The 25,433-nt window shown below is 39.2% G+C and overlaps 2 protein-coding genes across 2 annotated transcripts in view; one reads left to right on the plus strand and one right to left on the minus strand.

Annotated features, from left to right (window-relative positions):
- LOC127654641 (uncharacterized) overlaps positions 1-17,027 on the plus strand; it is a 41,560-nt gene extending 24,533 nt beyond the window's left edge. Inside the window, exons 3-8 of the mRNA XM_052141870.1 lie at positions 1,602-3,151; positions 8,391-8,574; positions 10,302-10,503; positions 13,091-13,668; positions 14,151-14,296; positions 14,863-17,027. Of these exons, the coding sequence (XP_051997830.1) occupies positions 1,653-3,151; positions 8,391-8,574; positions 10,302-10,503; positions 13,091-13,668; positions 14,151-14,296; positions 14,863-15,688 (3,435 nt within the window). The 5' untranslated portion in view covers positions 1,602-1,652 and the 3' untranslated portion in view covers positions 15,689-17,027. The remainder of the gene's footprint in view (positions 1-1,601; positions 3,152-8,390; positions 8,575-10,301; positions 10,504-13,090; positions 13,669-14,150; positions 14,297-14,862) is intronic.
- A 53-nt stretch (positions 17,028-17,080) lies between these two features.
- Positions 17,081-21,934, minus strand: tsn (translin). The gene is made up of 6 exons (XM_052141871.1): positions 21,686-21,934; positions 20,853-20,946; positions 20,683-20,779; positions 20,484-20,599; positions 20,313-20,392; positions 17,081-18,379 (listed from the first exon to the last, which is right to left on the minus strand). Exons 1-6 carry the CDS (start codon positions 21,749-21,751, stop codon positions 18,149-18,151), a joined length of 684 nt encoding a protein of 227 aa, XP_051997831.1. The 5' UTR covers positions 21,752-21,934; the 3' UTR covers positions 17,081-18,148.
- Positions 21,935-25,433: the final 3,499 nt, after the last annotated feature.

Here is a 25,433-nt window from a genome sequence, read left to right on the forward strand (position 1 = left end):
TTTGGCTCAGTATGGAGCTCTTGTAAAATCATTCTGTATCTCAACGAGACACTGTCTACTCATTCTCTCTTGTGTCTGCAATAATTCAGCTCAAACAGGAAACCGAGCATCTGCCTGTCTGTCATATACAGAGAAGACATGGTGGGTCTGGCATGAACTGATCCAGAGCCACATGCTCATTAAACAAGCTCCTTATGCTAATTGACTGTTTATTCACACGTCAGCAGTTTTCAAGCGCATGTGAATGAAAACACTGGCAGCTATTGAGACAATGAGTGAGTCTACTCGCTCACAAGGTCAATTTCTTCCCAGTGATCCACTGTACAGTTCACAAAAATACACAAAGGTTTTTTTGCCTTGCTTATCTCCCAAATCGAGCATTTAATTTAGCCTGATAATACCGCTGGCATTTCAATTGCTCAGTTTTAATTAAATTGGCCAAAACATGAATTGAACTCCTGAACGTGCTATAGGCTTCCCCCACTATTTGCTGTTCAAAATCGCTATGATGGTTTTAGCCTTTTTCAATGTAATCGCAATGCCATTGTTGTTCTCTGACAGGCCATTTTAAGATGATACATTTTCATCTAAATGAATTTGTTCCGAGTGCAGTGGCCGGAATGATTCTAACATGCTCTTTTGTAACTCCTGCCTTGACCCTGATATCTGTTTAAGATTACATTTGGATATTAATATGGCCTTAAGCCAGGCAATTTGTACTTATTACTGTAAGAGAAGCACTCTCTTTGCTAATCCACAGTTCTCATCTGATTAGTAGAATAAGAGCCCTGGGCGATTGTTGTGGCTCTCTTCATTACTGTCTCTTTTGATTTTCTTCCCTCTAATTCTTTTTTTAATGCCATAAAAGATTCATACAAAAGTGTGAGCCATTTTTAGAGTATTAATTCAATTATAAAAGTCATGTAGGAATACGCACGGTGAGCATTGTGATTACTCGTAGCAGTGGTTGGTTAGAAATTGTCTTTGGTTGTATCACTTGATTCAATATAGATGAGTGCACAGCCATTTCTAGCATCTATAGGAATATTTTCAGTATTGCATATGAGAGCCTTTTTTAATATATATATATATATATATCAGAAATAAAAAATGCACTCTCATAGCTTTCACTTGTTAAGTTCATATGAAATCAAATGTAAAACTATTTACTTTCTTAATATTTATTCCTGGTTATTTTGAATGATTTATGATTGACAACATAATCTTTCATCAAAATATAATAACTTACACTACCTCTGAAATGACTTTGCTTTTTGGCTGACATAACCAAGCACGTCTATTTTTCATGTGCTCCCCTTCCCTACTTTCATAAAGCTGTGGCCCTCAACTTTCTTTTACTCCAAGGACCCAATATTTAAGAGTTTGAAGACTTTTTCCCCCCTAGTCCCTACATAGTTTCTCATTGAATATCACATCACAATATGGAAGTAAAATGGGGTGCAAATCATGTTGATTTTAAAAACCAAGCTGTTTTTTTAACCATTTGGTATTGGTGAATAATAGATGTTTAGATGCATTGCTATTTTCAGCATGTGAACACTGTATGCTGTCGTGATGCTAATGCATTCTGATTTCTGCAGGGCTGTGGTCCCATTGATCATCTCTGATAGACTGCAGCTCTTTCTGTGGCAATGCCAGATGTGAAAGCTCTACCATGTGAGTACTCCCCAGCAGGCTCTCCTGCAGGCTGCAGCATGGACTTGTCCATGGACCTGTCCGCCCTCAACTCCCCACCCTTCCCTGCCCAGGACAGCACGCCGGGCCACTGTCCTTTGGGTTACAACAACAACAATGGCCTGCTCAGCAACCTTGGACTCTACTGCTCCACCAGCAGTATGCATCCCCTTAAACAGCCTGACACTCAGTCTGGATACAGAACAATGAGTTTTCCACAGGGCTGTGTAAACGCAAGCAGCACCCGGCTTTACCGCAGCCTGGAAAACCTGCACTGGGCCGCAGTGTCTGACCCCAGCGCCTATCCTTATAGGAGTGTGGACAGTGAGTTTATTCTTCACTGTGCTTCAAGTAGTCATTGGTATGGTGGATCTCCTCAGGGGTCACAGGACTATGGCGTAATGCCATCCCCTGAAAGTATGGCATACTACAGTCGGCGAGGAGTAGTTCGAAAGGAAATACCTCTTTTCCCTCAGTGGCTCTTACCTGCAGTTGAGGACTGGGGAATGAATGGAAATGGGCGAAAGGGCCTTAGAGACAAACTTCGGCTCCAGAGCACACGTGCGACGGAGCCTCTCAAGCCCTTGAGACCTCAACCTGTGCTTGGTAATGCACCAACTCCAATGTATCCATGCGATCAGGAAGTAGCAGTTCGCCTGGGACCACCATCCTCCTTGGTACAAAAAAGTGGACCGCAAGAGCTTTGTGTTCGTCGCATCACTAGTCCAGATGAGATCAAACAAGAGGCTCTGCGACGATTGCAGCTTCGGAGGCAGAGAAGCACCCCTAACTTGGCACTGAACTCTAGACAGGAGTCTAGCAGCATCAGTAAAGCTCACACCTCCGAGCCCATCTGCTTTAACTCTGCCCAGTCAACCCCTGAGAGGAAAAGACCTCCCATGGGCCGCCTGCACATTCCTACATTTGAGGAGTTTAAGAGAATGAGACAGAGGGAGAAAAGTCTGAATTTGAGTCCCTCGAAATCTCTATCTTGTGGGGAAATGGAGAGTAATAACACGTATAACGAGTTTACTGGAGAGCAGAGAGTGCATACAGAGCAAATGCCAAGTGTAGAAAGGACTGATACCAACGTCAGCCTAAATAACAGCACTGCTGAGAATTCAAACTTTCCTTGTGAACACAGCACATCAGATATGTCTGAGCCCGCTCCCAAAGCAGAAGTCCTTTGTGGACCCATCCGCACAGGCCCTGTGGCCCGCTATCCATTAAACCCTCAAGCTGCTACAGGAAAAGAGGAGACAAAGGGCCCAGCAGGCCCAGGGGCCGCAGATGCAGTTGCTCTTCTCTTACCGTTCCGCAGGGAGATTGGAGACAGACCTTCCAGCTGCTGCCCTGCAATCCTTCTTGACAGCGCAGACCTGTCCAGCTATGGAGCCAAAATCTACAAAATGAGGGATGGCTTCCTGGGCTCCGCCCTGGACCTCATTAAAAAAAGGTGAGTGGATGAAAGAGCTTTTGTATTATTCAGGGCTCAACAATAGGGATTTCTTTTTGTTGCCTTAACTCAAAAATAATCAATTTTATTTTTAGGAACATATTATTATTATTATGTAATTTACAACAAATCATTTATTAGGTTTTGCATTTGTTTGCAATGAAACATTCTTACACTGGCCCCAAGCCATCGGCCCATTATTATTGTTGAACCCTACTATTAGTTGTACATGCATTTACATAACTTGTGGATTTATGCAATATCAGTAAGACTTTACAATAAGGTTCTATTTGTTAACATTAGTAAATTCTCTGGTTATCATGAAGTAATAATGAACAATATGTTTTACAGCATTTATTAATATAGGTTAATGTTCATTTATAAAGATACAATTGTTCATTGTTACTGTAGTTAATGTTAGTGCATAATGCATAAGCTTGTGTTACAATACACAACTTTTAATTATATAATGTATAAGTAAAAGTTGAATTAACATTAACCAAGATTAATACATGCTGTTATATTATTGTTTGTGGTTACTTCATGTGAGCTAATGCAGTAAGCTAATGTTAATGAATTCAAACGTATTACTGTATAAAGTATTTGCCAATTTACCTAAATGCATCTGTTCAATTGTTTGTTTAATTCTTAACTTTAATTCTTCTAGTTTATTCTACAGTCTGGATTTTTGTCAAATGCTGAAAGATTCATGATGTTGTCCATTGGTCAGCAGGGAATTTTTTTTATATATATATTTGACAGGCTATTTCAAGTCAACATTTCTGAAAAATACACACATTTTGTGTTTGAATGGGAAAAATATCATCATGTTGTGTAAAAAATAGACATCACCGGGAAAAGGTTATTTTGGGGTTATCAGTATTGCTTGTTAACTGTGAAATTAGATCCCATAGCAGGCTCTAGCAGTGGTTGCATCAATATTTGTGTTGGTATTGATTTATTCCAGCATCTCTTAACAGCTTGTGTACAGTGATTCAGTGTGAGCTAATTACCATTATTGATGGGATACCTCATTTCCATACCTTCATTCATGCCTGGCAAACAGGAACCTTAGCAGATATGATATTGTGTGACGATTATAAGATTTAGCAATACATTATTAAACATATGGCAAAATGGCTCAATGTATCTTTCAAAGCAAGGTTTTCAAAATGAAGTAAAATACGATATTTCGACTTTTTAGAGAATATATGTTAAATATGAAACTTATAGCAGATTTTTTTACTTGTGCATAAAGCTCTTTAAATTTAGATGAAACAAAGCTTAACAATAGTGACACAATTTAAGGATATTTAGCTATTTTTACCCTTTACTAAAAAAGAACTGGACTTAAACACAATGCAATAAACAGAGTTAAAGGGCTGGATGCTACAGTATAGCAATAAATGTGCAGCCCATTCCCCATTGATTTAGGAAGGCAGTAATTACATTGTGAGAATTCTGCAGAGGTTGTGTTTTTTAGTGCTGGTTGTCTGGTTCACCCCCATCCTCAACAGCATCTGTCATATTGATGCTTTTCACACAGAATCTCACACAAGCATTAAATATGTCAAGTTGATAGGAATTTTATTAACATAACAGCACATAACTCTGCCCCTGACAGTCTTCTCAACTTTTGCATGCATGCATAAATCTGTATAGATTTTTCTTCAGCTGCAGACATAGTACAGAGCTTAACTGCTGGTGAATGTGAGGTATGTCAACACAGACCTTTCTCCAATGTTATGTACCTCCAGGGCAGGAGTCCAGGCTGCTCACAGTCTTCATATAACATCCATTATCCCAGCTGTACCATAGTGCCCCAAGTGTGGGATATTCATTACAGAGAAGCCTGGGGCTTTCAGATCCATTTTATAATACTTTTATGCAGTTATTTTCATTTATTGTTCCCAAATAGGAAAAACAAGAATATGAACATTGTTATTGTTCTAATTAAGCTTACATAATCTTGATATCTTTGGACAGTAATGGTTTATACATTTTAATGGCGGCTAGTGTGCTGATATACTGTATGACTAATCCGAGGCCTTATTTTTATAATTGTGTTAATTTAATTATTATAAATGAGTTGAGTCAGTTTTCACGGACAGCATTTACATATCGTACCTTTGTATATCACATAAAACGAGACAACCTTTTCATTAAATGGATGTTAAAGGGATAGATTGCCAAAAATGAAAATTCTCTCATCATTTACTCACCCTCATGCCGTCCCTCAGCTTTGTAGGTCCATAAAATGCAAGTGCCTGATGGCCAAAACTTTGAAGGTTCAAAACACACATAAAGGCAACATAAAAGTAATCCATCGGTGTTTCTCAATGCAAAGAATGCAGAGAACGGACTTGCATTCTTATGAAGACCAGTCTTGCCAAGCCACCTTGGAAGAAAAAACTCGGAAGTGTCTTTTGTAGGCTTTGAGATGTCCTATGAACTTCCTGTTGTGCAATTAACCGTCACAGCACATTTGAAGCCAGTGTGAGAACTTCTGCCATTATCACACCAGTGACAGACAGCACATTATAGTCATCACAGCAGTAAGATTTTACAGGACTAGTTACATGTTAAAATAATGAAGTCTGTACACACTTGTTTCCTACATGTGTTTATTTCTATATTATAATGATGTCCATCAAAACAACAAATATTGACAGAGTATAACGACTCTCACAAGACTCGCAAATTTACAGCAAGAAACTCTTGAGGTAAAACCACTGATATATCAGTGGGTAAAACACAAAGATAAATGTCCTTTGTCAGCCACCGTATTACCAGATTCTTGCCCACAAGTCACCATTCAATGCATCCTTGATATTCGGCTTTATCAAGAACACATCCAGGTAATTGTATGCATTCTCTGTACTTGAGAATTGGAATTTAACTTCGCCATGGATGATGACATCGAACGAGTACACGAGAACATAAAAGAACGCACATTGAGAAACATCCCATTTCTTCTGACATGGATTTAAATTCTCCTCCCTACTTTACATGAAGAATTGGAAGTGAAAGTGGAGATTTATAGTAAAAAAGGACTTAAATATTGATCTGTTTCTCACCCACACCTATCATATCGCTTTAGAAGACATGGGTTAAACCACTGGAGTCATATGGATTACTTTGATACTGCTAAATGTTTTTTTGGGTGAACTATTCCTTTAATAGCACCGTACAGTCAATTGAATAATGTCAGTAAATAATTTTTTTTTATCAATCTCTTGACCATTCAGCATTCAATATGGGTGTTTTCATTGTGTCATTTACTGTAGTTTTGCTGCTTTTGAATTATAAAATGGCTATTTAAAACAAAATGAAATACAGTGAAAATCCAAATATATGAATTCGGTAATACAGCAAGCAGGGCTGTATTATATCCATGTGATATCTGCTAGGGGTCATTCGCTCTGGGTTGTGTTTGACAGTAGGTCCACTGACTGTATGCTGGAATATGTGCCTCCATACACAGTAATAATACATTTTAAAATAAATAAAATCAAATAATAAACTCACACATACCACTGTTGATATGAAAGGCAATATATCTGAAACGCTTTATGGACAATTTCATTCGTGTGTGAAAGACATTTATTTTATTGCCCCTTTCAGAGAAGAATATAAATTGAGGAGTAACTCTTCCACATTTTATTGTTAGAAACAATATTTCTAGTGAGGGGTGTGTGTGTGCGTGCGTGCGTGCGTGTGTGTGTGTGTGTGTTTCATTAAATTTAATTCATTAGTGCTCATGGTTTTGCTGTCAGCAGAATTCTCAGATTTGATCTATGTAAATGATGAGAGTGATGAGAGCAGCATTATCAGGTATTGGCACTGAGACATCAAATTAAGTGGAAAAGATGTGGGAGAGCCAATTAAGAAAGAGCTCATAACAAATCAATCAAAACACCTGTTCTTTACACTTTAGAGACAAGTGCAGATGAACAATTGTAGGAAAAATGCAAACACCTGATTAATGTGCTTAAACATGTTTATTTAACAATGAATTAATCTGCATTCATACCCAAATGTGTTACTCGTTGAATGTTGGCCCCTTTACACCTGGTCTTAACATGCGTTTTGCATCGGATGGTATTTGGATAGTCTTTTGCAAGATTGGACTTACTTTGCATTCTAATATTAATTCAATAGTTATACAGTCAGGTCCATAAATATTGGGACATCGACACAATTCTAATCTTTTTGGCTCTATACACCACCAAATGGATTTGAAATGAGAGTTGACAGCAACAGATTCCAAATGCAAATAGCACACTTGAAATTAACTCTGGACCTTTTATCTGCTCCTTGTAAATGGGATAATGAGGGAATAACACACACCTGGCCATGGAACAGCTGAGCAGCCAATTGTCCCATTACTTTTGGTCCCTTAAAAAGTGGGAGGCACATATACAAACTGTTGTAATTCCTACACCGTTCACCTGATTTGGATGTAAATACCCTCAAATTAAAGCTGAAAGTCTGCAGTTAAAGCACATCTTGTTCGTTTCATTTCAAATCCATTGTGGTGGTGTATAGAGCCAAAAAGATTAGAATTGTGTCGATGTCCCAATATTTATGGACCTGACTGTATATGCAGATAATGCATTAGCATTAACACCTATGTTGAATGTGGTCAACATCCAAACGTGGTGTCAGTGATCCAATCACAATAAAGTCTTGGGTATTCCAGTGTGTTCTTTGTGATCCGATTACAGAAAACGTATATTAATGCGAGGTGGAAAGGGAGCCATTTCATGTCTTTGATTGTATGTCGCCTAAACGCTTTCATCTGCCTGACCAAAAAGAGCGAAAAGATTTGATTGAGAATCAAAACAATGGTGGATACTCATGTGAGACAGATGTGCCGTTATTTAGTCACTCAGTCTGCAGTGTGTTGAGTTAGCCGCGGATACAAAAGCCCCTTTTCCAGAATGCACACACACAAAGAAATCTAAAAGACTGATTATGCGTGTTTAGATTCAGACCCCTGCAGTGAGCAGTTCAGGTGTTAATGTGAAGTGAAGCATCTAATTGCTGTCCTCCATGAGCCCCTCTGGTCTGGGAACACCAGCCCTACATAGGGGATGGGGATTCACTGCAAACAATCATTTTCTAAATCACTTTTTTGGTCTTGTTTTCCAGTACAAATATCTAAACATTTTAAAACAATACATTTATTCGAGAATTAAATTTGTGATAGATAATATAGAGAATATCTCTCTCCCAGCTGCAGTGCAGAGATTGCAGCCGAGACTCCCGTCCGACTGTCGCGTGTGCGGAATGACATCACTGACATCACCACTCCCCAGCCTAGCCATCAATCTGCACACGTTGCCATGACAACGTCGGCCTGCGGAGAGGAGGCTTGCAACGAGCCCACAGAACAAGGGGGAAAACCGGCAACAGAATGCGTAAGGAATGCTCCTGTCTCTCACATACACACGCATACTCATACACAAGCACGCACACCTTTCGCCTGTGAATTTCACCTGTGAACGAGGACAACAGAGACTCATGCATGCATGCACGGGAGCATAATCAGGGTGCAAGGAAGGTTGCAGGAGAATCTGCATAGTAGAGACAACTGCAGCCATGCAGCGGAGCGCGCAAAGCCGCGGCTAAGAGCGGCACACAGGGAGGATTAAAGCAAGGTTTCATGGTGGTAACTGCTTTTCATGCCTTCTTTATGTCAGGTTCTATGTGGATGCTTGGCTAACTGGTTACTGCCCTTGCTGCTTGAAATGCTGGCCAGATCTTCACTGCGCCACATTCATTTATGCCATAAACCTGGCTGTATGCTCAGAAATGACAATAATGTCAGTACAACTCACCCTCATGTTGTTCTAAACCCATATGATTTTCAATTTGCTTTGATGCACAAAAGGAGATGTTAGGCAGAAAGTTTCATTTTGTATTTTTGGGTGAACTATTGGATGTTGTGTTTTGCATTAGCCCGGTAAAGATGACATTCATGTGCTCTGTATCTATGATTCATTGTTCTATTGTTGAGCATATCACTTTGTCTGTAATTAATTACGTTAACAGCTGCCATTTCAATTATTCTGTACGTTACCTGAACCTAAGGTGTCTTGTTTCTTGTGCATTGATAACACTTGAGAACCCAATGCTGTCAATCAGTGATCAAAATAGATGTGTGTTTGTGTATCGGATGCAACTGAAAAAGGCTAGATACTCTTACATGGCTCCGAGACATAATTTCTGAATTGCTTTCTACTGTTTCAGAGGTGTAAAAGATGAAAGGTCAACGGTTTTGTCATAACTGTGTCGGACAGAGACAGGCTGACACAGATCTGGTCAGTTTCAACACCTTTGGGCCTACTAGGTTTTTGTTTGTAAATTGTCTCCTCGAAAATGCTCACCATTACCGCATACTTCGGAAAACAACAACGTTAGGAAACTTAAAACGGATTAGTGTGGGCGTGGCCTTAAAGTAAGCATGAAACAGTGTTTGCAACCCAATGTACTTCCATATTTGGACATTTGTCAGAAAAACAGGATATTTCCTGAGAAAAATATTTAGGGCAGGACCATCGGGCTCATAAAAAGTGGTATTGATATGACACGCGGTTGGACTGGAGGACTTGGTTACATCAAAGGTGGAGAAAGTAATTATATTTTGATAAATGATTCCAAAGACAAACATCGTTTTTCTCCTATGGAATAAATAACACCCACAAATCATTTACAATAAAACCAGGAAAGTAAACCAGGAAAGTAAATAGGGGATCAAGTCTGATTGTATGTTAACTTAAAAAACCTTATACCCTGTTTTCAGTGTTGGTATGTTGCTGCTTAATAGGAACGTTTTGAAAGGAGGCTGCGTTTCCAAAGACATATTTCTTTAGAGGAAAAATGCACTTTATAATCTTTGCATAAAACCCCCTAGCAGAGAATATTCCATTTACTGCCACAATTTATTAAAAGCCTCAGTAATGTATAACCCCCTTTGGAGGTATTGATGTCAGAAACAGTTAGTGGTTCCATTCATTCTGATGCGTGTTTAGAGATGATCAAATTTTCCTCATTGAGGCTGTATACTGATCAACTCTCTTATTACTATACACATGAATGGTTTGTAAGATGGGCATGGTTGACTGACAGATCTCTGTGCTATCAGCAAGTTTCTGGAGCATGCTGCAGACGCTCCAGCTCAGACGCCGCTTATGAGCCGGCCGAGTCTGCGAGGGCCCAGCGTGAGTGCCGTCTGAGGCCCCACTACAGCGACCCCATGCCCGCAGATGCTGCCAAGCGTAAGCAGCTGGAGATGAAGATTGCGGCAGCGGCACGTTTGCACATTCACCGCAGAGAGAGGGACAGTGGTAAGAAAAATAAACACACACACAGTGTAAAACATTTACAAAAACGTCCAACTGTACTTTAAAGCTCACATCTTAGTATTGTACATGCAAAACTCCTGATAAAACAATCTGCAGACTGCAACCCAAGGGTATCTCTTTTGTTATATCACTATGTGACTATGCTATCTCTTAAAGCTGCCCTTAGGTGGCTCATATTTTAGTGCTGCCACATCACATGCATGACCTCTTCTTTCCACATCATGGCACCCATACTCTGCTACCATTCTTTGTTTTATTGTTTTTTTTAGAATTATATGCATTTGTAACTTTGGGTTAGTTTTTGTTAGCTTAATGGGGTTATCTTATGGAATCTTCTTTTGTTTTGCTATCTGTTTACAAGGTAGACAAAAGACATGTTGAGTTTTATTTAGAAGTTTTATCATGTCATTATTAGTGCAACTGTTATGATATTCTGAGAGTTGATGTGACGTATCTTTTGAGGACCGAGTCATAAGCCCCTTCAGGGTTTGGAGGGTTACTTTTAAAATGTAAAGTGGATTAAGTTACTGATTACATTTTTTCTAAGTAATCAGTAACTTAACCCAGTTACCGCAATAAGAAAACAATGTAATCAGATTACTTTTAGCTCAATTTTGATTGCCTCAAGATCACATATGTGAATAAAATCAGGAGAAAAGCAATATTTTCTCAAAGACTTTTAATCATGCCTTCTGAATGCAAACAAACCATGTTTGAGTAATGTAGCTATTATATATATATAAAAAGAAAAACATGAAAAACAGGGACACTAGAACAGCTCAGCATTTATAACCACATCAGGCGAGTCCCCTATCTGTTACAGAAGATGGTTTATGTTCTCATCAAGTTAGAACAGATGCACTGAATTGTGTCTTCTTTGTTAACACTAAACAAAATCTGATATACCTCAGATTCAAAAACACTTCCAAGTTAAATTCTGCCATGTATTGCAGTTAGCATGTAGACTAATTGGCACTGACCATTTATTATTACCTTCTGACTGCAATAGGTTGATCATTTTATCATTATCATTATTATTATTATTATTATTAATGCAGTTCCATCAGTGTCTGTCCTCTGCTTGCTCATGATCCACAGTCAAACATCACCAGCTAATGTTTATGGGTGATCCTATGTTGGGAGTGTTTCCCTGGCAGCCATATCACCCTGCCTGGTTGCCCATTAAAGCTAAGCAGGGTGAGCCTGGCCAGTGCCTGGATGGGAGACCTCCTGGGGAAAACTAAGGTTGCTGCTGGAAGTGGTATTAGGGAAGCCAGCAGGGGGTGCTCACCCTATGGTCTGTGAGGGTCCTAATGGCCCATTATAGTGACGGGGACACTGTACTGTAAAAAAAAAAAAACATTGTCTTTTGGATGAGACGTTAAACCGAGTTCCTGACTCTGTGGTCATTACAAATCCCAGGGCACTTCTTGTAAAGAGTAGGGGTGTAACCCTGGTGTCCTAGCCAAATTCCCCTCATTGGCCCCTATCTATCATGGCCTCCTAATAATCTCCATCCCTGAATTGGCTACATCACTCTACCATCTCCTCTCCGCCAATAGCTGGTGTGTGGTGGGCATTCTGGTGCACTATGGCTGCCGTCGCATCATCCAGGTGGATGCTGCACACTGGTGGTGGTTGAGAAAGCTCTTTGAGTGCCTAGAAAAGGGCTATATAAATGTAAGGAATTATTATTATTATGTTTAAGGAGGATTTTAATGACAAACTAAAAAGATAAATTCAATCTAATATTTAAAACAATAATTTATGTAATCGATTGAAACATTTTTAGTGTCTTGATTTATTTATTTCTACTTTCGATGAGTTTTACCAATATTTTTGAACTTTTCTTAACAATACATTTATAATAAGTATTAAAATCTTTCCCATAAGAACTTAACATTTTCAGTTCATTTGGGATTGTACAATGTGGATATTTTTAACAAAGAACAAAAGAAAAGTTATCTGTATTCATATATGTATTCTGTGCTCAAGCAAGCAGTGGTCTTTATCATTTTATGTCAGGAGGATTTTATTTTTATATTTTTTTTTATAAATTAACAATTGTAATCCTGCTAGTAATCCCAATTTTTACCAAATGTAACTGTAATTTTACTACATTGGCTTTTTATGTAACTGTAATGGATTACAGTTACACAATTTTTGTATCATAATTACATAATGCCATTAGAAGTATCTTTTACTCCCCAAGCCTGGGCCCCTAATAGTATTACCATTTCGGATTAATACAGGCACTCAATGCAGGTATAAACGAGGTCCAAAACATTCAAAACCACATCTGGAGGTAGCTAGAAACAAATGAGACTAATTGCTACTAATTGATCAAACCATTTCTCTGTTTGATTGAGTATCCGACCAGCCCGATACATTTGCTACACCAATGGCGTTAGTTTTGAATGGGACTATGTGTCTGTCTGACAGAGGGAAGACAAGGGGAGTGTTTGGGAAAACTTTTGTAATTCTGTTTGGTGTCACTAGAGGCAGAGAAACCAAACAATTCACCTTTAAATCCCCTCTTTTACCTCTATTCTTTGTGCTTTGTCATCAGTGCCAAGCACAACCAGGGGCCGCTCAGAGCCAAGAGGAGAGGAGAGAAGCAGGGGCCTGGGTATGACCCGGACAGCCCATCACCGCTGGAGTACAGTCAGCAGCTTGAGTGCAGACAGTGGTGTGGTAGGGTTGAGCGATGAGCGCGAAGAAGAGGAAGAGTCCCGGCGTGCCTCTCACAGCACTGGAGCTGAGGTAGAACGTGTGGACAGTGGCATCGGCCCCGGTTTGTCTCAGGACTGGAGGAGACCCTTACCGTCTCTCAGGACCTGGGAGGTTCAGCAGCCCTGCCCAGACTGTGGCCACAAAGAGGGGGCTCGCGGGGAAGGCATGTGCGAACGCTGCTCCAAGCTCCGCACTGAGCGCAAGGAGGCCATCCTGGAGTTTCTCAACACAGAGTCGAGTTATGGAGAGGACCTGCGCATTATCAAGGAAGAATTCTACTGCCCCATGCAGAATGCAGGGCTGCTTACAGCCGAGCAGCTGGCTGTGGTCTTCAGCAACGTTCAAGAGCTCATTGATGTGAATGACAAGTTCACTGAGCACCTGCAGGACAGTATTGATCAGGCTTTTGATCAGGTAAGGAGCACTACTGATAAACCGATTTGGCCGGGCTGATTCATATTTTGCCAATATTTAGCCAACTTGATTCTTTTATGTGCCAGATTAACAAAAGTGTTTATTCTCTCTTGTGTCAGTTCCAAATTTGACAGACTTTGTCAACAGATAATGCAGATGTTGCACATCTGTTTTTCACAGATTCAAGCGTTGTCTTATTTTCCATTATTCAATTATCAACAGTTATTTCAACATTACATTTGCCATCTTGTTCTCTAGATATCACAATTGAAAAACCCACATCGTTTAACCACTTCCATAACCTAAAATGTTTATCATTTATAATAACTGATATTGAAATTAGCATTCAGGTTAGAAGTTGTTCAAAAGATTGAGCAATCTGTTTTTTTGTGCAATTCATGCTTTAATCTGAATTGCTTGTTTAAACATTACAAATATATAAGCTAGGCAACCTAAAATGAATGCTGACTGCCTCCATACAGGGTGATGAAGACCTGCAGACTGTGTGCATTGGAGAAATCTTCTTGGAGTTTGTCAACATGCTTCCAGCCTTTCAAACCTACTGCCTGCAGCAGTCCACATCTGTTAACATGCTTAACACTCTTGAGAAAGAAAAGGAGCTTCTTAGGTACTGTGAAACATTATAACACACATTTACAGCTGTTAGGATGGTGCTTGCAAATTTCCAATGTATCAGCGCCATGTTGTTTTGTCACATGACTCCGTACATTGAAAGTTGAACCATTTACTGACAGTCCAGAGTCTTCTGAACTGAGATCAGTCTGTTTAAATTAATTAAAATTATGTGTTGCGAATAGCGAAGCCCAAATACAATGTCCACGCATGTGTACACTGGGTCGATTGAGGATAAAAGTTGCAGATGTGTAAGTATGTATATATGTTAGAAAACCCCATGTATATAGATACATGCACTAGCTCAGGTTAATTGTAACGTGCTTTATATATTTTATGCTGACATTGCAATGATAATCAGATGTTTATCACATCCCTTTGCAACCTCCTAATGGGCTAAGAAGGAAGTCACTCATTGAACTCACTTTGAGAAGGTGACAGTCATCATTTTGGATTCATAACTAATTATTCCAGTACAGTAACAGTTTATATGAAAAAAGTATTAGGTCTTGTAATTCTAACAAGATTAAATTGTGTTTTTCCTCTCTTACTGTCCCTCAGGATATTTCTTGACGTGTCCCAGAATGACAACATGGCACTCAGACGCATGAATCTACGGTCCTTCCTCATGGCGCCACTTCAACGCGTGACCAAGTACCCACTGCTGCTGAGTCGTATCAGCAAAGCCACTAATGAGTGTCACCTGGACTACTCTCGTTTAAAGGAAGCCAAGAGCCGCGTGGAGTCCCATTTAGAGCACATCAACATGAAGACCAAACAGGAAGGCACCACCACGTGGTCCTTGCGCTCTTTCCGACGTGACAGCCGCAAGAACCGTGAGGTGATTAACATTGAGATGCGAGAGCTGTCGATGAAAACTGTGGGCTGGACACGGGAGAGCACACGCTTCATCATGGAGGGGCCTCTACAACTGGCCCAGCCTACTGATGGGCAGTGGCTTAAGAAGGGGAGCAAATCCCTCAAATTCCAAAATGTTCAGAGCTTACTCATGGTACGCACACTGCGATCCGCAGAGGTGGTGACTTCAGCTGATGGGGCTTTCAGAGGAGAGCATTTGGAGAGCTCGGAGATGCTGCAGGACAGTGTACTGGTGCTCATCAAAGACAAGAGCAGTGGGAAATTCACTGTGTTGCGCGAGCCGATCCATTTGGCTAACTGTGTGGTATCCACTGACACCGACTGTGATGATACTTTCGAGGTGCTGGACATCCAACGCGAGGCCTTCGTTTTCCGTGCCTCGGACAAACCCCGCACTCAGCAGTGGTTTCGCCAGGTCAAAAGATATGCTTGTGATCTGGGATCTTGGAGAAAAAGACGCAACGCGCTCCCTAATATCATGATTAACACAACCCAGAGCCGGTCTTGAGACTGACCCTTTAAAAACATCTAAACCAATCCCAGCATAACTCTGATGTAAATAATAAATCAATATTTTGATGACCAGATGGTATTTGTTTTAGGGTATCAGATCTAATTAGGTTTCTCCACCAATGAACTTTTAAATCGCAAGGTTTTACTGTGATTTAAAAGATAAATGGAATATTAATAGGGGCACTTTGTATACCTGGAAAGCAAATAATTTACATTTGTCAAAAAAGGGAAAAAACAACGGTGAAGCAAAAAAGGAACGCCCTTTGGCGTATCAAAATGAGGACCTCACTAGGTGCCTCAATGTTGCACTTGTATAACACTGATTGTACAACCAGTTTGCTACTGAGAAAAGGAAAATGCTTAGATGTTTTTTTAGTTGTGAAATGGTTTCTGTGATTGAATGGACTTTCATTTGAACTAATTCACAATACACAACAGTATGAAAAATTGTGTTTGGTGTGAAGACTGAGGTAGAGCTCGAAGTTTGTTTGTTTTCTGACCGTGGTAATTCATTTACCTCTTCCTCTGTCTTGTTAGAAACTATTCCCAAAGCAGCAATAATCTTCATTGTACTATGTAGCGACAGTAAAGCTGTTTTTTTTTTCTTCCACATTTAAATGAGTAAACCATAAACTAGAATTTACCCCCCACCCCCACCAATGATTACACAGTTACTTTCCTTGGTAACATTTGAGGGGGAGGTCATATGTGCCTTTTGTTTTTATTTTATATTGAATGGGTCAGTAGTATTATTCCGTTTTCCCTCTTCTAGCCCACAAATCAGGCCTTACGTCTATTGAAAAACTATTCCTTCTCAGTAGCTGCTATATTCTTACTTTCCCACTGATGTAAAAACCATGCTTCATATGACATCTTGCTAAATGTTACATGTTTTCGTTTGATGCACTTTAATATTAAGGTCCTAAAACTGGAGTCAGGACATTGTTCTGCAGTTTACAAAGCTTTACTCTTTGTTTTAAAGATTGTTTGAGCTTTAAGAGAAATATGAACCAGTTGACTTCAGCAATGGCGATCAACCACATTCACCCAGTAAATACAACCTCATTGTATGTTTCAAATTGACACAGATGACACTTTTTGGATTTAGGTTTCAACAAGAAAAGTTATTGTTTTTCCAATGGCATCGAAACTGTTACAAACATCTTAGCTTCCACATTACCCAACAGAAAGAGGAATTTTACCTGCCAGTGAACTTTGTCTGAAATAATACTTAGACCAATCAAGCTGTTAAATACTTTTTCTGTTCTTCTAAATCCTAATTTCATATTTTTGTGGTGTAAAATATTGTGAATTACAATTAAAAATGACATTATCCAGATTTGTTTGTTTTTCTGAGAAAAAATGTTTCCCAGTGAAAATCTTTATTACGTAATGATGAAAAATGAGGGTCAAAAGTTGGAACTACCACATGAACTTAAAATACTTGGTGAAATCTTTCGTGGGGGGGGAAAGAATACAAAGTGGTATTTCTGACTATTGCTTGAAATAATTTTTTGTATTACCGAAACAAATTTTCAAAAAGCAGATGAAACGCATGCACCCACAAAAAAGGGTGGTTTGGAAGGTTTAAGTTCCACAGGTTGTGTGCAGCATGCAACAACACAAGACCAGAAACATTAAGGCCAGGGAACATATGAACTGACAAGTACAAATGAAGGTAAGCAATCAAACATGCACAGCAAGAAGCCAAGTTACCAAATGCATTAAGAAAGTCTCCTGAATCTGATGATTTGTACATCATTTACATTACCAATTCAAATACCAAAATGTCTTTGCAGTATAAAAATTTAAAATTTAGGCTCAGGAACTTTGGCACAACTTTATCAATTTTATCTTCATGTAGGCATCAGCAAAACAACAGACAAATACAGTATTTCAGTCATGGTTATATTCAAGAAAGGTGCTATGTATGTGGAACACATCAAAGGAATCAAACAGCTTAGATAATGGCAATTTTACATCTGTAGGTTAACATTATGAAAATGTCGATGAAATGGTTTTTATTGGTCAGAAAGTAACAAAACTAGCATAGAACTTCACTGTTTCCAACATCATATCCCAATTTGGCTCTCACCAAAACCATTCAAGTGATAATCTTTTGACTGTACAATGATTTGCAATAGTGATGACCAAGACAAAAACACCAAGTATAATAAAACAGCACAAGTAAAACAGAATGCATCTGTACATGAGCATCTCTCAAAAGTGGTGAGAAACTGAACATCCCACTAAAACAGGCCTGAATGGCTTTCCATCATGGTGAACAAGTGGCTTAAAAGACCAGCCACTGTCCAAGGCTGCTGGGGCTTCAAAACCTCCATTCCCTCCCCTCTTCCTCCAATCAACTGTCCGCTGACAGGTTTATCCACTCTCCCAGTCGAGAAGAATCCCAGCCAGGGTAGTGCCCCGCGGCCTCTTGCGTTCCCTACTGGCTCTACTTATCTCCTCCAGTCTCCTGCTCCTTGGCAAGGCCTCGGATGGAAAGGTCATACACCACCTCCTCAATCTTTTTCACATCATACTTGAGGCCATCGTAGCGCTTGCGAAGAGGGTCGTTCTTTAAATTAAGCAGGCGAAAGCCAGAGTCCAGTTCATTGATGAAGTTTGAGATACGGAGCGGCCGTCCATAGTCCCCTGCTGTCACGCTGTTCACTGCCAACCTGGACTAGAAAAAAAAAGAAAGTGCAACATGGTATGATTTGTTTTTTACCTCACTTTGCTCCATGAGACCAGCATTTTTTTCACTCTTTGAACAAATTATTATATGTCAGGGAGAGACTTAAAAATCCACAAAAATAATTAACAAAGCAACAATATTAGGCACTTTGTATGCCTCCAGAATACTAATGGATGAATTGCATATACTATTTTTGTGATACATTTGGGTCCATTTTTAATTTGTGCAACTAGCACCAAAGTAAGGAATAATCACTGTTTTCAAACAGCTTTCTGAATATAAACAGTCTTGCCCCAAACTCACACCACTGGTTTAGTCAATGTTGCTAGTGGTGTAGCTCAAACAAAGAGGAATTTTTATAGCACCACAGAGATATACCGTAATTTCAGGACTATTGAGCACACCTGAATATAAGCCGCACCCACTGAATTTAAAAAAATATATTATTTTGAACATAAATAAGCCACACCTGTCTATAAGCCGCAGGTGCCTACCGGTACATTGAAACAAATGAACTTTACGCAGGCTTTAACGAAACACGGCTTGTAACAAAAATAAATAAGCTTTACTGTGTGGCAGCGGGGGCGTAGTCAAGCGCCCGTCCGGGAGAGAAAAGCGGTAAGGGCGCTTAAATCAAGTGCTGAAAACTGTCAAAAAGTTTTGGAAAAAGTTTTCCCAAGAAGGACACGTGAAACAGGGCACTTGATGGTCCAGGTAAGGCTTTTAATGGCCACAGCAATGTTTACAATCAATTTTATAAAGTTTCTCAATTCTTGGTCTTCTATGCGCCAACACTAGACTGACGTGTGTCTGTCTGTCTGTCACTCACTCACTCACTCACTCACTCTCTCTCTCTCTCTCTCTCTCTCACTCATTCGGTCTCTGCTGCCTTTTTATGCCGCTCTACCCACGCTTACTGAAATTAGACACAGGTGTTAGACATTAGCTCAGGTGTAAGCGCCCTTACCGCTTTTCTCTCCCGGAGGGGCGCTTGACCACGCCCCTGCTGCCACACCGTGTTTCGTTAAAGCCTATTTATTTTTGTTACAAGCCGTGTTTCGTTAAAGCCTGTGTAAAGTTAATTTGTTCAATGTACCAGTCTAATGTTCTAATGAAAGCTTCATGCCGCCAAAAAACTGAGCACATCACAGAATGTTTCTTTTTTTTTTTTAAATAAAATTTGAAAGCGGGAAAAATCCGTATATTAGCCGCATCGTTGTTTAAGCCGCGAGGTTCAAAGCCTGGGAAAAAAGTTGCGGCTTATAGTCTGGAAATTACGGTAGTTTAAAGTTTGAGAAAATGAACCTACGAATGTCTACGTTGGATGTTTGGGAAAAATATAAAAAATTGGTATTGGAGGGAGTGTGGGTTAGGATTCTAAAAAACATCAAGTCTACATCAAGAGATGCACCTTATGCAATTTACAGCTATTCTATTGGACCCACTATAGATTGTATAGGCTTGGCCTTAAAAACAGTCCCACCTGCTGGCAATGCCAATCAGAAGATGGGGACACAACCCAAGTTTTTTGGTGGTGCGTTAAGATCCAAGAATTTAGTTTTAAGTGTGACGTATTGGGCACTCAAATTTCATTTTGCCCCAGACTTTGTATTTTAGGCGATGGGGAGGTCATTATTATAGGGGATAAATGCATAAAAAATTGGGTCCTAGCCAGTGTAATGATCGGCAGATGGATTATTCTTAGGGGATGGAAGTCAGCTGGAGTGCCCTCATTTCAAGAATGGTGCACAGAGATGGAGAGGGTAGCGGCATTCGAGAAAATGTCATGTAGAAGGCTAGGCAACTTGGCGCAGTTATTTGACCGTTTTTGGAGGGCTCTCGGGGAGGGGCAATGGAGAGAGAAGTGTAGTTTTAAATGTGTGATATATATATATGTATAATATATAAAAAAAACTCCTACCAGCTCACTGGCCATAAGGAGAACTCCTGCTAGATAGTCTTCTACATCCAAATGAAACCCTTTTTCTCGGTCAACTTCAACTGCAAAATTAGAGAGTAGTATTAATCTATAGTAGCCTCGTACATTTTATAAGATTTATCAATTTACACAACAGACATGCATATTACGTACTGGCAAGTATTTTCGCCACTTCCTCGCGTGTAACCAAGGACTCGCTTTCCAAGTATACCACAAAAGCTGCAAGAAAGGCAAGCCGCTGAAGAACAAATCTCCAATGCTCGTGATACCTAAGAAAAGGTGAAAGGCCAAATTGAGGCTAGAAACATAACCAACATTAAAAACAAATAGCTCAAGTGATATCTGCACTAACCGATAGTACTGTTCCACAGGGAACTTTGTTTTCAGTTCTCCGGTGTGAGTTCTAACAGTGCAGAACAGTTCTCTGGCCTTCAGACACTTGCTGGGAACTGGAGAAGAATAAGATGTCATTATAACGACAACTTGTAGATCACCTACTAGAGGTATTGCAACTTTTCTCACTGTCTTTGAATCCAGTAGGCTGATGGACACTTTGAAGAACTGTTAGGATCTCTCTCGCTGTTTGCTCCAGGACCTGGACTACTTTTCTTATGTCCTAAAAGAAAAACAGAAAGAGCAGTCAGCCGAGAGCCCATTTGATTTAGAAAGAAATCTAGAAAGAAAGACTTTAAGACTGTGGAGTCTGTTGTGCTTTGTTATGTAGGATTCAATGATCTCTGATATTATCGTTCCAAATAAAGTGTTTTCCATATTTTTATCGGAAAAGTATTCTCATAATTTGATCCAAAACGGAAAACAAAGTCACACACACTACAAATTTAAAAGTCTTTCTGTGGAAGCTGAGAATTTTTTTTTGCCTGTTTGTAAAGTGCTCATGGGTCTGTCTGATCTCTTGTATAATTATGTACAGAAAAAGGATTCATTGGTTCTTTTATGTCATCACATAATCACATCAATACATGTTCTCTGTTCTAATCCTTCTCTAGCATGCATGGCATATAACATGCATTAATTAATGGTTGTAAATCTATAATTATTTAAAGCAATATTCCAGGATCAATACAAGCTCAGCTCAATCGAGAGCATTTGTGGCATATTACTGATTACCGCAAAAAAATTAAATAAAAATAGATTAAACAAATCGTGGATAAAGAAGCACTTACAAATGGAAGTCAATATTTTGGAGGGTTAAAGGCAGACATGTGACGTTTATAGTTATATTAAAGCACTTACATCAAATATTGAGTTAAAACTGTTAAACTCTTCGTTTTGTGGGATTACATGGTGACATTTCAAACGTGTGAGCTTCATGGTAAAAAACTAAAACAAATTACCTCTCGAATATCTTGGTCAGCACTTAAAAACCCTTGGATGTAGCTAAACATCTCCGTTACAGACATCTTCAAAGGTGTTTGTCTTGCGCACCGTTGTTCGTTACACTAACTCGCTGCTCAAGAAAATGTGGATAATTTTTTGGATTTAGATAATTGATTATGACATTAATTTTCGTGAAGACGAACCAAATCTCGTGCAGATACGATTCCAGTTATCAGCATGTACGTTCACAACGGTCCTTCCACCACCCGTCGCATGATAATGACGTAATGATGGCCGCTTCATGCGGCGCTGGACATAGAAACAGTGCATGTCGGGGAGAAATTTTGTCCGACTTGAACCGCCGCGTCACCGCTACGTAGATTATGCCGTCACTGAATGTGCCGCTATAGTGACTCGTGGCCGTTTCTCCTTATCGGTGTTACATATGGAACAATAGGAAGTTTTTATTTAAGAATACATCTTTGTTCTATAATCACTTGTTCAGTAGTGGAATATTTCATGTTAGACAGCTCTTTAATAACGAAGGTCTGCTTTTTAGGTATACAGAATTTATCTCAAAATATAATAAACCAGTAACTCCTAAAGAGTTTGCTACAGTTATGGATGCTATTCCATCTGACATACACATGCATTTAACAAAAATAATACTTTCTCTTTAGGTTAATTACCCTCTCCTGAACCTGTAAACACAACTATTTATGAGATAAGTTTCACTGAAAAAAAAAAAAGCCAGAAATTAGAAAGTAAGAGCTCTATTCCTTGAGAACATTGTCTCTGCCACTTCTGCAATCTCATATTGGAATGGACTCTTTGATTATTTAAATTGGAAAAAATATATGGTCCGTGCAACAAATGTTTTTCCACAAAAAATAAATAAATATCTTTTAAATTAATTCATAATATTTACCCTGTCAAACATATCCTATGTAGATTTTATATTCATAAATATAAGTTTTCGAATTGTCTTTTTTCGAATGATCTTTTTTTGGTATTCTTGGTAAGAGATAAAACAGTATTTGATACTGTAATTTCATCTTAACAAAAAAGCACTCAGAACATGTAAGCCTACAATTTGCATGGATTACAAACTTTTTACTTTAATGAATGTGTAATTTTCAGTACAAACCATAAAGTAATGCCCTTTCTTTCTTTCTTTCTTTATTTCTTTCCTTTTTGTTTCTTTCTCGTTTATTATTTTATTACTGTTTAGTTTTGTTTCTGTTTTGAACTATGGTGTCGGTAATGTGTTTTCTTTAACTATTCTTTATATTGCTCTTATTTTTAATACTTATTGTTGTGTACAATTTTGTTGTACCACAATGTAAACTGAATGTTCAAATAAAGCATTAAAAGTTTTTTTAATGCGAGAGTAGCTTCTGTACAGAAAAAAAGCTTCTTTTTTTTTTGTGCTTTTTTGTTTATTATTATTTTTAAAAAACATACAGATTTAGAAATGATAAGCACAATAATGGGGGATAAACTTACGTACGACGTACGTAACCTCGGTTCCCTGAGACCAAGGGAACGAGACATTGCATTTACTAATGCATAAGGGGAGTGCCTTCATACACAACCTATTTGATACCTCTCTACAATAACGGCAATATTCTAATATTGGCTATGGGTTTTGAGCCCCGCCTGTTTTGGTGCAAAACTGACCGCTCGTTTCGGCGCGAACTGACTGCAATAAAACAGGTGCACAGACACCATTTCCTCAGAATTTCTGACTGAGGACAAGGAGCGCATTGCTCGTGCCTCAAGAACTCTGAGTCTTGTGGTGCGGCTAGCGTTCGCAATGTCTCGTTCCCGTCGTCTTAGGGAACCGAGGTTACATATGTAACCAAGACGTTCCCTTAAGACTTCAGTCCACATGATGTTGCGTTTACTAACACATATGGGGAACAGAATCCCATCACGCTGCACTAAACAACATAACTTCCTAAAGAGGAAACATGGCGGCGCGGTCTATGGGACGGACGACCAACATGTGTATGCCGCAGTGAGTGATCCTCATGATGGCCAGGAGGAGAGCACTCATTATGAATATATTAGCTATAGCCATATAGTTTGAATTACTCCTTATGATATATATAGATATTAGTGCTGTCGAAGACCAGTTGTGGAATTCCATTGGGAATTGGGCATGCCAAATTGGGGAGAAAACAATAGTGAATGTAAGAGCATTTCTGCACAATGTGATGAGATATTACAGGATTGGGACTTAATAGCTGTGTTGCCACAAGAAAGCCACTTGTTAGTGAGGCCAATCGGAAAGAAATTACTTCAATTTGCTAGGGATCATAAAGATTGAACTGTGGCGCAATGGAAAAAGGTAATGTGTTCGGATGAATCCAGATTTACCCTATTCCAAAGCGATGGGCGTGTCAAGGTAAGAAGTCAAGCGCATGAAGCGATGCACCCATCATGCATAGTGCCCACTGTACAAGCCTCTGGAGGCAGTGTTATGATCTGGGGTTGCTTTAGATGGTCAGGTCTAGTCTCAGCAATGTTATGCATCAGCAGACCACCTGAATGTACTGAATGACCAGGTTATCCCATCAATTGATTTTTTCTTCCCTGATGGCACAGGCATGTTCCAGGATGAAAATGCCAAGATTCATCAGGCTCAAATTGTGAAAGAGTGGTTAAGGGAGCATGAAGAATCATTTTCACACATGAATTGAACACCACACAGTCCTGACCTTAATCCCATTGAATGTCTTTGGGATGTGCTGGAGAAGACTTTGCAGAGTGGTTCGACTCTCCTGTCATCAATACATCATCTCGGCTTAAAGTTAATGCAGCTATGGACAGAAATAAATGTTGTGATGTTGGATAAGGTTGTCAAAACAATCCCACGATTAATGTGTGCCATGATCAAAGGTGGCCCAATGAAATATTAGAGTATGCAACCATTTCCTTTTTCTTTTTTTGGCCAGGCATTCAAGAATTTACTGGACAAACAGTGTTCTATGTTATGATAGTTCACCCAAAATGAAAATTGTCTCATCATTAAATCACTCTCATGCCATCTAATATGTATATGACTTTCTTCTTCCGAACACAATCAAAGATCTTTAGATGAATAATCAGCAAGTGAATGCTGATTAGGCCTTTGAAGCTCCAAATAGGAGATTCAATCAGCATATAAGACTCCAGTGGTTTAATTAATGTTTTCTGAAGCGATCCAGTTGGTTCTGGGTAAGAACAGACTAAAATGTAACTTTTTCATTGTACATCTTGACAGCTTGATTACGTTTCATATAGCACCATCTAGTGCTCTGTGCATGCGTCAAGCCCTAGGAGGTGTAATCAAACTTAAAATCATGATTGTTCCTAGAGACAAAGAATAACACTGAAAAAGAGTATCCCCTTTTTGGAGCTTCAAAGGCCTGATAACCATTCACTTGAATTATATGAACCTACGGAGCTGAGACATTCTTCTAAAAATCTGTGTTTGTGTTGAGCAGAAGAAAGAAAGTCATATTCATCTGGGATGGCATGAAGGTGAGTAAATTATAAGAACATTTTCATTTTTGGGTGAACTATCCCTTTAAGGCATTATTTTTTTTTACAGCTTTTTAAATACTTTTAAGAGATCTTGAGGGCCCCCTGGCTGAGAACCACTGATCTAGACAATTCTGTTTACGCATTTATTATTATGAAGAAATACTATCTCTAATATTCGCAGTCAACTATCATGCCAGAGGGAGTAAGGTTTTGTCTCAGTCAAACCCCTAGTGG

The sequence above is a fragment of the Xyrauchen texanus genome, chromosome 14, assembly GCF_025860055.1.
Source record: "Xyrauchen texanus isolate HMW12.3.18 chromosome 14, RBS_HiC_50CHRs, whole genome shotgun sequence".
Lineage (NCBI taxonomy): Eukaryota > Metazoa > Chordata > Actinopteri > Cypriniformes > Catostomidae > Xyrauchen > Xyrauchen texanus.